Here is a 14,813-nt window from a genome sequence, read left to right as displayed (position 1 = left end):
GCAGGATCAGGATCCCCTCCCTGTCCTGCTGGCCACGTCCTCCTGATGCAGCCGGGAGCCCACTGGCCTCCTTGGCCACGAGGGCCCTGCTGCCCCACGGTACGGTGACAGACCATGGGCCCAGGCGCAGGGAACGCGCGGTGACGCTGCAGGGACAGCGGCTCCGGGCTGGCAGTGCCTCCCACGCGGGCCGCGGTGCTTGGCACCGCAGGGGCGGCCCGAGCAGCCACATCCCCCTCTGCCCGCACACCAGCTGCTCCTTCATCACAGTTATCCGGTACAGCACAAAGCTACCTTGGCATTCGAAGCGTCCTGATCCACCTTCTTTCGTGGCGGAAGCGGAGGAGGGTTCTGAGGCTCATCGCTTAGCTTAGGGAAGCTCCCCCACGAGCTGAAGAAGGACTCTGGGGAGAGAACAGGGATCTTACCGCCCGTGGAACATCAGAGTATTAAACTGGAAGAGAAGCAACTCAAAAACTCAAATGGATCTTCCTACCCAACAGCAACATCAGCCGTTCACTGCAGCTGGATGAAACTCTCTTGCCTGTGTTTCTGTAGCCAGAAACACTGCTCACAAAGCAGTCTCCCACTTCCAGCATCAGGGAAAGGCAGCAACAGGAAATGTTAAAGCACAGAAAAAACAAATAAAATAAAAAAGAACCTCTTGTGAAAAAACAAACCTAGGGAGCACGGAAGTAGCGTTTGAAGACATCAGCTCCCACAGCATTTTATGTTGCTTTTGGCCATTTTTCCTTTTTAAGGAGGAAGGAAAAGGCTTCAAGTGAAAAAACAAAACAACCCCTGACCTTTGTGCCTTTTATCCAAGTGCTTCTACTGGAAGGGCAGAGTGCAGAGCACCTGTGAGCTCCAATTTGAATTTTCAGTTCAAATAAGAAAGGCAAACATGTAGCTGTGCAGGAAGGGAGTAAAAGGAGAAGCTGAACACAGATAAAATACACAATTTCCCTCACAACTGGGGTACAGAAAGTACCTCTTTCTTCTCCAGTAGTAGAGCAGCTACTTCCACAAAAATATTGCTAAGGCTAAAGGATCAGGTCACTATATTTGTACTGTTAGCCAAACAAAATAATCATCAGGACAGGACATGCCAAATAGAAGCAAAATCTTGTGACAGCCTTGGGAACAAATCAGACAGTTCTTGGGCCTTATAAATGACTTCACTGGACACCACCTAAAACCTGTAAAAAAATCCACTTCCAAATCCATTCACTGATCTCAGCCCACACTTGCAAAGGCAGATCATTTACTATTTACTTCTGCTGCAATGAGGAGAGCAGAGTTAAGCGAAACATTAATGGAGTTATTACAGTACTCACTCGACTGTGGCAGACTGACAGGCGCAAAGATGCTGTTATTACCTGTTAAAAACCAAAAACAAAAAAAGGATTAAAAACTTATGTGGCAAGAGCTGCAACTGCACCACAGCATATACGGTATGTGTGTGAATGACTGCAGAAGAGCAAAACATCCTCAAGTTTATCTGCTGCTAATGTGAATTATGTTTTCCTATGTAAAGTGTTCTCGAACATTTAAAGTTATGTTGGGAATTAATTTTATTGTTGATCTTATTCTGCTCTGACACTACCATGTTKTTATTCACTTCTGCTACTGTCCACATTCCCCMTCACTTTGCAGAATCCCAGAATCCCAGCTTGGCTGAGGTTGGAAGGGACCCCTAGKGATCCCCMAGCGCAGCCCCTGCTCCMGCAGGGACACCCAGAGCACGGGGCACCCGGGCGCATCCCGGCGCCTTGGGAAGATCTGCAGAGCAGGAGCCTCCGCAGCCTCCCTGGGCAGCCTGGGCCAGGGCTCGGGCACCCTCACACCAAACAAGTTCCTCCTCACGGCCACGTGCAACTTCCCTGGTTTCAATATATACCACTTGAGCTCCAAACAGTACGTACTTACAGCTTCAAACAGTACAGTGTGCAGCACTGACACACAAACCCCACAATTAAACTTTTCAACAATTTCTTTTTAAATCTGACAGAGACCAACATATTTCAGGACTCTGAGCTACAGTAACAAGACCACATACTGCATCCTTACCAAAGGAACTGTTGAGATCAATGTCCAAAAACACACTGAACTCCGACGACGCAGACACCGGCGGGGTAGACGGCGTATTTGGAGAAGTTGGTGCTGAAGCTGTTGATTCATTCTCTGCCTCGGTTATTCTGCTGAAACTTATCTTACTGGGTTCCTTCTCGAGGGGCAGAGGGTGACTTCGCAAAGTGCCCGAGGTGGAGCCATGCCTGCCCGYGTTGGGCCTTATCCCAGGAGATTTTAAGGGGTATGTTGTTTTCCTAGGCTGGAGAAAGCAAAGCTGGTCAGGACTGTCAGCATTCGGAGAGCAAAACTGCCAAGTTTCTAGAATATGACTGTAAAAGGCACTTATCAAATACACTTTAAATGGTATTACAGCTTTTTCACTACCAGCTTGAGGTACAACTCAACTTGTTATTTATGCAGCAAGAGTTTACAGAAAAATTATGGATATTTGTTTTGCATGACAGACCATTTTTCCGCGGCTATGGTGAATRAATAGTCTGGTTTCAGACGCGTGTCAGCCAGGACAAGAACCGGGATTCAGGACAAGTCATGCTCCAAGGGGAGGGTTATTTCAAGGGCCCCAACAGGCAAAACTGCTTCAAGCGACAGCAGCCCAAGGTGCATCCCGCGCCTGGGCGCACCCTCTGCGCCGACTCCGGCTCTGTCGGTCTGAAATTCCCCCTGGAACCCGGGGTGAGTGAAAAGAACGGATCAGAGGTAGGAGGAGCAGAGCGCTGGGCAGGGGGTCGCACTGCGTCGCGCTGCCCCCGCGGCGGTGCCGGCCTCGCTGGGAAAGCCTCRACTGCAAGAGGCAGCTCCCACCAGCGGGACGGGAGCAGGGATGGCTACTTGCAGGACAAGAAAAAAAAATCCTTGAGAAATTACTGAAAGCAGCATTTTTTTGCAACAGTAACTTCTGTAATTTTCTTGCTGTACTTGCAATGTTACTTCAGTCACTCCTCTAACAGAAGGGTGCTAAAATGATTTATGGCTCTGCAGGATTAGAGAGCTCTCAAATTACTCACAAGTACAATCACAGTGGTATAAAATCAAGTGTTCCAAGGAGCTATATTTCAGCTTTAAAATAATTCCAGTCTTTACAAGCTAATTGTTCAAAAGCATACTCATTGAGTTGCTACTCAACTGAGTTCTATTTTGTGCTGCAATATTTTCTCCTTGTCACTCCTGTTGTATCAGGCAACTTTTGCAATATTGCAAAATATTAGAAAAATGCTGAATGGAAAATATTGTACTTTGAGAAAACACAATATGCTACTACATATACAATTCTTCTTTTCAAAGCCTTTTATTTCCCTTTCATAAGAACTTTTGATATCATGATATGATGTTATCACATATTTTATCAAATGACTACATGGTAAGAAACAAATTTTAACTTCCCATTTGGGAAAAAAACTGTTTATTCTAAGATAAGCCAAAGGTGGTAGGTTTTTACTAGCCATAAACATCTGAAATAAAAAGATTTTTAAATCAACTTTTGCTAGAAAATCATCTCAAGATAGGGAATTCTGAAGGATATTCTTACTGAGTTAACTATTCTTTTTCAAAGTGGCTACTGGATTTTAGATATTGAACTTACAAGAAAAGACTTACAAATCTAGGTGGTTGCTTGCAGTTTCGAGGTTCAATTTCTAGAGACTTATTAAACAAATAATCTGTAAACTCTTTTTCCGGTATCTTCCCCATAGGATTGAGATTTTCAAAGAATTTCTAAAAAGACAGAAGCATCAACAGATATTTTATATATACCTATATTATATACCTAGTTTTTCTCTTTTTTTTTAATGACATGCTTGTAATTTACTGAATAAAAATGTAGCTATTTTTGATTTTTTTTCCCTCCAGGAAAAATACAGTAAAAAGCTGCCCAAAATAAAACCAAAACATGAAAATACAACAAGTCATCAAATTCAGGGTAGSTCTTCCTGATTCGAAAGAAGGACCTCAGCTAACTAGCCACGTACAACAAGGCAAGTCACAATGTTTCCTATTTGCTTTCCTTCCAGAATACTGCCCATTCCGTGAGGGGACCATGTCTTCATTCCCAAATTTACTGTAAATCTCCTAATTCCTCCTGAGACACCCGCAGCAATGCAAGGGACAAGGCAGGACCCCCTCACACAGCAGCACCAGGGCCCGTTTGCTCGTTTATGCACGAGCTTTTTGCAGCTTCCTGATCACTCTCGTGCCCTGCCTGAGGCTGGAAACTCGTTTCTGGAAACGAGTCGTGCCCATCAGGACGTATGGCTGGGGACTTCAGCTATTCCTTGCAATTACTGTTACCTTGATATACAAATACCTACCTTTAGCTGGTCCCTTGTTTCACCATCTTCCTTTAAATCCCTTCAAATTATCTGGGATTCTCTAGTCTTTGTCTTAAGGCAATGCTCAAGGACACATGAGCATCCCCACAACTGTTCTAATTCCCTGAATTTCACGGCCTCTGAATGTCAGCGGGCAGGGGACCCTATGTCAGAAGTGTCACTACAGCAACTCTGAAGGACCAAGTGCACTGGACACGCAGAGAGCACTTTAGGCTCTTTTTGAGCCTAAATGATCTTTTTTCTTTAAAAGTATGCTGCTTTGTATCTCATTCGCTCTGCCCCGTTGCTGGAAAAGCTCCCAAACACGCAGCTGCATAAGAGTGAGGGGCTGAATGTGACCAAGAGGATGGAATCCTTGAGCCCAAATCCCCATTTCAGGCTACTCTGCTGCCTCGTTCAGCCACTGCTCCCCCTCCTCCCGTGGGCGCTGCTCTCGTAAGATTAAGTCTTGTACTAGAAGAATATTTGACTTCTTTTTTGTAGTGTACATTTTTTCCCCTCTCCTATCCCCAAAACAGATACTCAGTGACTGGTTACCCGAATCTCTGGCTCGATCCGTAAACAGTAAGGCTGGTTTTGATACTGCTGAATTTCTCCTGTAATTTCAGCTACTTTTCTCCTCTTACTGAAGTTAATTAGTTCTTTCCCTTGTCTTTTAAGGAAGTCAGGATTCCCTTCTTCTGTCTTCAAAATATTTGTTAGATATATTCCTGAGAAAAAAAGGAAGTGGATTTTAAAGTTCATAATTGATTCCAAGCCCTAATTTAATTCTTTTTAGTCAATAATAACAATTTCAATCATAATCAGACCTTTCCTTTAATGCTTCAACAATTTATTAGCAGTCAAGAACAAATGAGACCGGCATTTACACGGAATATTATTGAATATTATTGAAAAAGGTATATTAATTAAAGTACGTTATTGAAAAAAGATCTTTTATCTTCTTAATGTGAGATCCAGAGTTTAATAAAACAGTTTGAACATGTTGTCATAATCAGTTCCCCAATTTGGAAGCAGTGTTAAGCAAAGTACGGTAATATTAATACCAATATAAAACATCACTAATCTGTATAATAAACTGCAAAACCTCCAGATGAGACACAGTTTAAGAAAGGCAACACACCAAAGCACAGCCCATTCTGGTGTACTTACCGAAGAAAGGCACACAGGGTGGATTAATTGACTTAAGCTTAGCTAGGTATTTTTTAAAGTGATCTTGACTTAGTTCTACTGCTTCATCCAAGACTCTTTTTTTTCTTTCTTGTAGTGCCTGAGTTATTGGAGAGGAAAAAAAAAGAAAGAAAAAGGTTATTTTCTGAGCAGCATGGTTAGCTAGAACCAGATGCTCCATAACTCYTATCCACACCCTCATAACTGAAATTCGGCTGTTGAAAGAACCTCTTTTGTAAATGGCTTCCTCTGAACTACAGCATCATACAAGTCAGTCATGTGAATCACGAGGCTGTTATAAACAAACTATTATTTACCCTATCAATGCATAAACATAATCCTATTCTTTTAATTTAATAAGAAAATAAACAATTTTCAATTTAAGTTAAATATCCTGCACGGCCTTTCAAAGATATGTAAAACTCAAAACATCTTGTTGGAGTTTCCTTTCCCTGCCCAGTGCAGTGCTGCTGGGGAAGTGCTCAAGTCCCACGTTCTCCGCCCTGGGATCATCCTTCATAACCATGAATCACTGCACTGAAGCAACAGGTTCATGAGCAACAATCAATTGCACTTAATATAAATGAGAAACCAGGTGCCAAAAGGCTYCTCTTCCCGTTGCAAACCCTTTGAAATGCCCAGCTTTTATGCTTTCTCACAAATAACCTTAAACATTTGCTTTCCAAAAGGCAAGGGAGACTTGGATCTAACATAATGCAGTGTAAAGCACAGCTGTGATGCATTTCTGCTTCTGATTAGGTTCTTTCAAGAGCGATTCCTGGGACTTACCTCAAATGTGTGGTCTAGTCTGTACACTGATACAGAGTTCATGGCACTGACTATCTCCAAAACACCATTGAAATTGTTCAGATCTTGAAAAACCTGCAGGATTTCTATAATTCTACTCAGCACAGCCACTCGCTCTTCAAAGTTCTCTGTTTCCACAATGCACCTAATCAAAAGACATAATTTGAGAAACATTGYTAAGTAAAATGTGACCTTTTGCTCGCTGCTTCTTGTTTGGTGCACAACCGAGATTTGAGGTAATGGGAGAGAAAAACATCTCTCTCTGAACTTCAAGAGGAGTCAATGTCACTGCACTAACACTGCTTGTACTTACTTTTCAAACCACAGAGTGAGATTCGTAGTGTGACGAATCATTTTCAATAGATTGGGCGAGTTAATTTCCTTATCTTCTTTAGTCCAAACGCTACCAACAAGTTCAGAAGGCTGCACTGCCCTGGTAAGGACAAAGCAAGATGTACAAAAATGTTCAGTACAAATAATAATTATCATAGGTTCCATGTTTTGCATCTAAAGATTGTTTCTTCTCTTAACCATGGCTTGGTATTTCTTAAATAAGATCCAATGTAACCTACTGCAAAACAGCTACAAGACTGATACTTGAAGAGAGAAGAAAATCCACCTTTATCTTAACTGAAATTGGCATTTTTGAATAAGCATTTTCACACAAGAAAATTACAAAGCAGTAAGTTCAACTTCCTAGAAAATGGAAGAAATAAAACTTAGAGAAAAATAACATATTTTTGAAATAGGAAGTTGAAGCACCTCAAGCAGCCTGCTAGAAAGGTGGCCTATTTCAACAGCAAACTTGTCACTGAAACAGGATCCCAGAATGGCTGAGGTTGGAAGGGATCCCTAGGGATCCCCCAGTGCAGCCCCTGCTCCCGCAGGGACACCCAGAGCACGGGGCACCCGGGCGCATCCAGGCGCCTTGGGAAGATCTGCAGAGCAGGAGCCTCCGCAGCCTCCCTGGGCAGCCTGGGCCAGGGCTCGGGCACCCTCACACTGCACGAGTTCTTCTCCAGAGCTCCTGCTCTGCAGATCTTCCCAAGGTGCCTGGATGCGCCCGGGTGCCCCGTGCTCTGGGTGTCCCTGCTGGAGCAGGGGCTGCGCTGGGGGATCCATAGGGGTCCCTTCCAACCTCAGCCATTCTGGGGTTCTGTATTTTTCCAACTCATTATATGAATTAGCATTTTTTTTCCTCTTGCTCCTCGGAAAGAGATATGTGTCAGTTCAACACCTACCTATACAGGTCGGACTCGAGAAGCGTCAGCTGCCGGGCGATTTCTATGGGATGAAGCGTCATGAGGTCCAGGGTCTCGGGGTGCCCGAGGCGCCAGATGTGCCACTCCACRGGCGGCGGGGGGCTCTCGAACGTGATGTTGTGGCTAACGCCGTTCGCTTGAGCTTTCTTTCTCTTGATGATTTTAGCAATYGATTCCACCCACTTCTTCATGGATTTTCCTGCAGAACAGAAAAAGAAGAAAAAAAAAGAAGAAAGATTCATAACATCCGATTTCTGGTAAATGATTTAATGAAATTGGACAAGCCTGTTTTCAAGGTTCTGAATCCTAAAGTCCATTTAATTTTATAAAATTAATATGGGAAAGAAAAGGCAAAACAAATCTGCAAATGCCTCCATAATGCAACATTTTTGTATGCAAAGTAATTACATTTGCACTTCCCTATTTGTTACTTAGGGACATTTGCACCCATACCAGTTTGCAAATACAGACCTAAATAAAGGTATTTCTGGGCACCCAGCTGTGTTTAATAACACGTACAGACAGTCCTGGTGAGAGAAAAGTGACCCTGTATATTTGCTGTATCTTACTTTTTTCCTCAGCTACAACCATCTCCAATAGCAGAAGCATCTTTAGCAGGTCAAGGCAAATATCTTTTAAGAGACTAATCAAAACTGAATTGTCCTTCTCTGCTCAGCAATATGTAAAATAGAGACCTCTGCAAAAGACAAACCAGCATTTGCTGTCTCCGAGCTGTACTGCTGACCAGAGAGCCTGGCAATCTGAAAAGGGACGTGCAGCATGGCCAGGATAATGAGGAAAACTGAGCGGCCACCAGGACTGCCCTCCCCAGAGCTGCTCAGAGGGGTCTGGCCCAGAGGAGGCGACACCAAATGGGCCAATCCTCCCACCCAGAAGAAATTGTCTTCAGGGAGAACTTTGAGTAAATGGGAAAGAAGTGAGAGAGAAAAACTATCTCAGTAACCAAAAGAAGGAATTATCCTGGAATCTCACGCAAGGAAGAAGAAGGCCTCTTGACTCTGTGAGGAAGCTATGGAGGGTGATGGATATCCTCAGGCATGGAGGAACATTCCTGCCCAGAAATGRATACACTCGAAGCTACTGCTCCAGGGCAAAGCTCCTTCATGTAAATGGGACTCTCATAAACAGCTTTATGAAATTTAAATTATTCATTAAAATTACTTGTATGTGTAAAGACATTCCCATGGCTAATATCTGTCAGGATCAGACTGACAGGTTATGTTATAATGTGGAAGATCAACACAAAGGACCACGAATTGCCATACCTCTCACACTGGAAATGAACGTCTCCAACCTCTCCAGCAACTCCAGATCTCTTTCAAAATCATAAAAATGGTGCTCCACCCAGTGCCGAAAAACATTCAATATTCTGAGAAAGGACAGAAAACATCAAATATTATATTTTGTTTTTAAAAACATGGAAACAGAATGAAGTCCAATTCTAAAGAAGCTGAGTTACAAATTTGTGTAATGAAAGACTGTAAAATACATACAGACATACAGCATGTGCCAGTTATTGCAGAAGTCCTCAAGGGTTCAGAGCCTAATGTTCCAACATTATCATATATATGTAGCTTTTTGGTTTTGTTTTTTTACTTTAAATAAAGTGCTGGTGTTGAGATGGTTTCAAAAGAGGGAATAAAAACATCAAAAACAGATAAAATAGGTACTTCTAATGTAACTAGAAATTAATGCAAATCTCTATTTTAACTCCAAACCTAATTAAGATCTACTATTTCAGCTCAGAAGTTGTTGCAAACACCTTACCTTTCTTTTGCATCATTTTATTTATACAAATGATACTATAGGATCCAGTGCTTCCTTTACAGATGCCACTATAAGCTTTCTCATGATTTTTTTTCTACACTTTCCTACACACTCCACTAAAAAAATCTGCCTCTAAAGCTAAGCTACAGCTGCCCTCGCACTTCCAGCTCTTAAGATGCAGTGAAAATAGAAAAACTTTGGATTTTTGCTTCTTCTTCAGGTGAAGGAGCTGGGCTCCTACCTCAAGCCTTTGCTCACTGGGTTGCACCTGACCTGATCCACRAGATAAAGTCTCCTAAAACGGATTTTTCCTGCGCTGCTCCAACAGGGACAAGGACCTGAGGAGAGCAGAGTTTGCAGTCCCAGGTTCGGACAAGCTCRGGGACGGACGCTGCGAGATTCGGCCACTCCACTGCCTGCAGACCACTAATGATCTCCCAGTTCATTAAGGCAAACTCATGCTAATTGTGGCTTTCCTTTAAATATTACACTGCTGTTTGGGGTGGYTCGGTCTTGGGCAGGGGGTGCAGGAGCCTCCAAGAGGGACAGGGCAGCCAACTGATTTGGGGCTGCCAGGTTTGGGGAGTCGGAGCAGCAGCAAGGCTGGCTCGTTGGGTTTAGCCACATGAAGAGATACGTGTGATCTGTGTGAACACACCGAGGCARTAACACTGGGAAGAGCAGAACTATTTAAGGTAAAGAACAAAGTTTACCCCATGAAAAAAATGGCTACGCAGACTATTTAGGCTGGAAATTAATGACAGTTTCCAGCCATCAAAGGAGTGATGTTTTGGAACGAGTTCCCAGTAACAGGCACGCAGACGCTTATCTAATCAGCCTTTGTCTTGGAGATGCCACGGTAGGAATACTGAAAAAGCAAGAAAAACTGCCCGGTTGGGCTGACGGCATTTCTGGCTTGACAGCTCCTCTTTCTCAGGCCCTCGCATGGATTTCATCTAGCCAAAAACTCTGGAAACTTTGGAATGGGCTGCAGGACCCAAAGAGCTCGGGGGTTACATGGAGGATACACTAGAGAATCTTTTAGAGAACATTTTATATTTTTATATATAGCTATATATTTGCATACACAAAAGAGAGACCTCCAAGGCCTTTCTGAACATGTCTGGAAGGCACTGGCAGGTCAGGATAACTCTCCTCTTCTGGGCAAACTGCTGTTGCTCCAAATACATTGTTAGGAAGTATTGTGTGTGGTGAGGGCGGAACTGAAGCTACTGTCCATAAAATGGCAGTTATCTGCCATTATATTATTAATAACACCAAGCTGTTATTAACAGCCTTATTAATAAAAGTTGTTCTAATAAATGTTGGGCTGTGATCTGTGTCTCTTCCTGACTCAAAGCCTGTCAGAGCAACTCACAGCAATTAGCTGCATTCAGCCTAGAGTCGCTTCATTGTTCTCCAAGTTGGCTTGGTCAGCAAGAGCTCGAGGATTCACTGCAGCCCGTCCGATGCGCGGCCTAGACAAGACCCTCCCTGTCTGCGTGCAAACGCATCAAGAGTGAAACACCAGCAGGACGGAGAAACATGGGAACGGAGAAACTACCTTCCCATGAACAAGGAATCCATTCAAAATGCTGTCAGAAATACTCGGACACCTCTCACCCACACCCACCGCACACGGCAGCCATACAGCGTTCCTGTTGGTGGTGCAGATCACAGCCGCGAGCAGCAGGGAACCAAAGTACGGCTGTTGCAACAACAGCAACAACAACAGGAATCAGTGTGACTAATCAGAACACGGTTTGGGCTATTAGCCTGGCTGCAAACCAAGATAAGTCCCTGCTCGATGGGACAGCAGTCTCCAAAAGGGATTACTGTGTCCAGGAGCAGAGCATAATCACTGGGCTCAAATCTGCCCCTGACAGAGCAAATTTAAAAGCAGATAAACCTGAGCTGGACTGGCTGGACATATTCCTTGCGGAACCGCTTCAGGTCGGCGCTGATGGGCTGCTCCCCTTTCTCGATCGCCTGCCTGTCTGCTTCCGTGGGCTCAGGCTCGGGGATTTCAAACCTAGGGACACAAGCAAACCAGTGCTCATTAAGAYAAAACACAGTCCCTTTACGTACGACATGGAGAGCAATTACACCTAAAAAATTCACTGCAGTGAAAGTAAAGCTCTCATCTACGACCCAGTCTGCCTGGAAAGTCCTTCCTCCCTGGCCACGCAGTACTAATACATCCAGCTCTCACCGGATAATTCCCTAGTTCCCTGGTCATCACAAGATGTCTAGACTAGGATATAAGGTTTTCAGCTACCTGCCAACTTGATTAAGCAAGGATTAGAAGAAAGCCCAAGAGCTGCTTTATCACRCTGCATTAAAACGTTTGCATTAATAGTCTGTGCCAATTAAACCAACTGCTTGGAACATTTTAGTTCTTATTTGCATCAGTAGCACGGCAGACTCGGATACATTCCCCTGTTCAAAAGCTTGACACCTCTCGCCACGGCACACCCAGTGCTCCAGCTGCTATTTAATTCACATCAGTCATTTAACAACTGGAAGAAAAAGCAGCTTGTACTAAAGACTCGTATCGTTACCCCTTTCTAACAACGTTACTGCTTCGTGAACTTCGTTTTTCAGGTTTGCTAAGACTTGTATCACATGGCACAGAGAACCTGGGCCGGGAGGAGCAGGTGGGGAGGAAGCACAAAGCCTTTCAGCATCCTCTCAGCAGCCGACTGCGCTTACCTCTCRATCAGCAGGCTTAGCAGCTCCTGGGGCTTGCAGAAGGAGCGGTAGGTGGTAAGGAAAGTCCGAACAAAATTAGGGTCTGTGAAGATAAAAGAGAGAAAAGGATGGAGTGTTTTTTACCTGATTTCAAACACTAAAAACAAGAAAACCACGTGTGTTCCTAAGAAAAGCAGAAGTTCAAAGCCCTGGAACCATCCTGAGGTGAGTGTAATTTAGGATGTACCAGAAGTACCTCTGTCTGTGAGGTTTTCACAGAGCCTCCTCTTTCTGCAGGGCCCAGGTTGGGCCYGGGGCTTCCTCACCCGCTCAGGCCTTGTTCCCTAAGGCAGCGTGGCCGCGGGAGGAGGAGCGGGCGCCTCGGTGACCCCTGTGAGGACCGACCCTCCATCCACAGCCCGGAGCTGCCCCRTGTGCGGCCAGGCCTCTCGTCCAGCGCCCGGCTCCCGCCAGCCCCAGCACCTCCCCGGCTGCTCTGCCTGATCCGCAGCCACGCGGGCGAAAAATCAGAGCCTCCTGACTCATGTGCTGAGCACAGGCTGCCCCGGACAGCGAGCAAGGCGGCACCAAGCATAAACACCCTCCATCGTGTAATTAGAGACTAGGGACGCAGCTGCCTAAAAAAATAACAATAAAATCCTTATTAAATGTTTAGCTTTAATTAAACATAGTTTCCCTATTTCCAATTCCGTCCCCTTTGTTTCTTTTAATCATGCTCTTTAATATAGAGTTTCTTAGACTGGGAATAAGCAAGCAGATAAACAGAATGTCTCCTGGGTACCTCCAATGGGGACTTCTTAAGCAAAACAGAGCCTGTAGATGGGCAGGAGCAGTTAAAAATCATGTTTTGACCCAATTATAAAGTGCCTCCAAGATCTGTGATTCTGTGATGTGCTCAAAGTCCCTCCACACACTGACAGTTTCTGCAGGCAGAAGGACAGCACCTGGGAGCGTTATTATGGCATGCGGCTCGACACAAACTTGTTTCAGCTGTCACAGCAAAGCACATGACTCAAAAGACTCGTCTGAATCGCAGACCTCACTATCGCTAGACAAACTCTGCTTTGCAGTGGTCTAGAAGTTGGTGGACTCTAAATCCCAGGTGCTATTTTTAAAGTAGCAGCCTTTCAAAAAACACAACGCAGGCCATTAGTTCCTGAGAARTTTTATAAAATTTCCTGTGGCATCAGGAAGTACATGAAGCGGGAATGTAGGGAGGAAGGGGCCAAACTCTTCTGGGTGGTGGCCAGTGCCAGGACAAGGGGCAGTGGGGACAAGGTGAAGCCCAGGCAGCTCCGTGYGGCCGTGAGGAAGAACTTGTTTGGTGTGAGGGTGCCCGAGCCCTGGCCCAGGCTGCCCAGGGAGGCTGCGGAGGCTCCTGCTCTGCAGATCTTCCCAAGGCGCCKGGATGCGCCCGGGTGCCCCGTGCTCYGGGYGTCCCTGCTGGGGCAGGAAGGTTGGACTACACAATCTCTAGAGGTCCCTTCCAATCTTAACCACTCTGTGATTCTGTGACCAACGTGTTAACTGTGTTACCTGTGCAGTCCGACTCAGAGCATCCCTTCCAACCCCAGCCTAACACCTACCAAACTCTTGCATCACCACTAGTATTTCATGCCATTATTTCTGTCCACCTTTCTGTGGCTTTTTCAGGAAAGCCACCCTGTTTGCTAAKAGATGCAGGTTATCTCCTCAAGCCTTGCCTTATGCTTAACTATATGTACCAAAAAAGCAAGCCAAAGCAAAAGGATTAATTGCATCACCCATACAAGCCCCATCTTAAAAAAAAAACATTTTAAAGAAAGAAATATAGAAAGAGAAAATATATTTCTTTTTAAAGAAATATAAAAAATGTAAAGAATACCTGCATACATATGGTACGTTAACCTTTCGATTAACTTCACAACAGTCCCTCCTTTGATGATGGGGATTCCATTCCTGCTCTGCAAGTTGTCCTCAAAGACGATGTTCTCCTCGGAGTCCTCCACTACGAAGCGGTAGGCACTGGGGCTGGGCAGCCGCAGGGGCTGCTCGTTCTCCTCCTGCAGCAGCACCGCRTCGAGCATCCTGTCCAGCGTGCTGCGGTACTGCAGCGAGATGAGCGCGGCCATCCAGGTGCTCTTCTCCTCAGCGGACTTGGCAGCAAACAGCATGCTGTTCTCGTCCTTCGAAACGAGCTCAAAAGCATGCTTATACTCGGACGTGTCGTCTCTGTCAATAACCTGGATTTTCCTCATGGTGATTTTTTCCTTAAGTCTGTACTCCGCGTTGCTGTAACCGGGAAGCCGGGACTGGCCGTGATTGGTTTTGCAGCTGATCATTAAACCGTCGAAGAGAAAGATGTGGCGCTCGTGTTTGGCTCCTATTTTTGTCAAGGCACCTTCCATTATGAACTCGTTACAACACTGCCCGATATCCTTGCCTTCCCAGCCATCTATATTTTTCTGGATTTCATTCATTTTCTTGATGGCCAGATGCTTGCTTCTTATCTGGCGGTTATAGAAGCGACAGACTGGCTCCCTTAAATGAGAAAAAGAAAAAAGTCACAAGGGGACATGTTCCACATTTGCCATCACAAGACACTAAATGCCAATTAATTGTTTATATTGTTATTGCTTTACCCCAAAAAAGCCCTAAGCAAGTTTGGAGTTCCAAA

The 14,813-nt window shown here is 44.8% G+C and overlaps 1 protein-coding gene across 1 annotated transcript in view; it reads right to left on the bottom strand.

The window, feature by feature from the left end:
* Positions 1 to 270: 270 nt before the first annotated feature.
* The window catches only part of SOS2 (SOS Ras/Rho guanine nucleotide exchange factor 2), a 35,642-nt gene continuing 21,099 nt past the window's right edge, over positions 271 to 14,813 (bottom strand). The window contains exons 10-22 of the mRNA XM_026051499.1: positions 14,022 to 14,677; positions 12,158 to 12,239; positions 11,355 to 11,477; positions 8,944 to 9,047; positions 7,637 to 7,856; positions 6,709 to 6,828; positions 6,378 to 6,540; positions 5,571 to 5,688; positions 4,956 to 5,128; positions 3,688 to 3,804; positions 2,071 to 2,332; positions 1,338 to 1,379; positions 271 to 404 (exon numbers count right to left, since the gene is read on the bottom strand). Of these exons, the coding sequence (XP_025907284.1) occupies positions 271 to 404; positions 1,338 to 1,379; positions 2,071 to 2,332; positions 3,688 to 3,804; positions 4,956 to 5,128; positions 5,571 to 5,688; positions 6,378 to 6,540; positions 6,709 to 6,828; positions 7,637 to 7,856; positions 8,944 to 9,047; positions 11,355 to 11,477; positions 12,158 to 12,239; positions 14,022 to 14,677 (2,314 nt within the window). The remainder of the gene's footprint in view (positions 405 to 1,337; positions 1,380 to 2,070; positions 2,333 to 3,687; positions 3,805 to 4,955; positions 5,129 to 5,570; positions 5,689 to 6,377; positions 6,541 to 6,708; positions 6,829 to 7,636; positions 7,857 to 8,943; positions 9,048 to 11,354; positions 11,478 to 12,157; positions 12,240 to 14,021; positions 14,678 to 14,813) is intronic.

Source organism: Nothoprocta perdicaria, unplaced genomic scaffold, assembly GCF_003342845.1.
Source record: "Nothoprocta perdicaria isolate Ctin4 unplaced genomic scaffold, notPer1 scaffold_76, whole genome shotgun sequence".
NCBI classification, from domain to species: domain Eukaryota; kingdom Metazoa; phylum Chordata; class Aves; order Tinamiformes; family Tinamidae; genus Nothoprocta; species Nothoprocta perdicaria.
The sequence above is the reverse complement of the archived record's forward strand: the minus strand, read 5'-3'. Positions and strand labels throughout refer to the sequence as shown.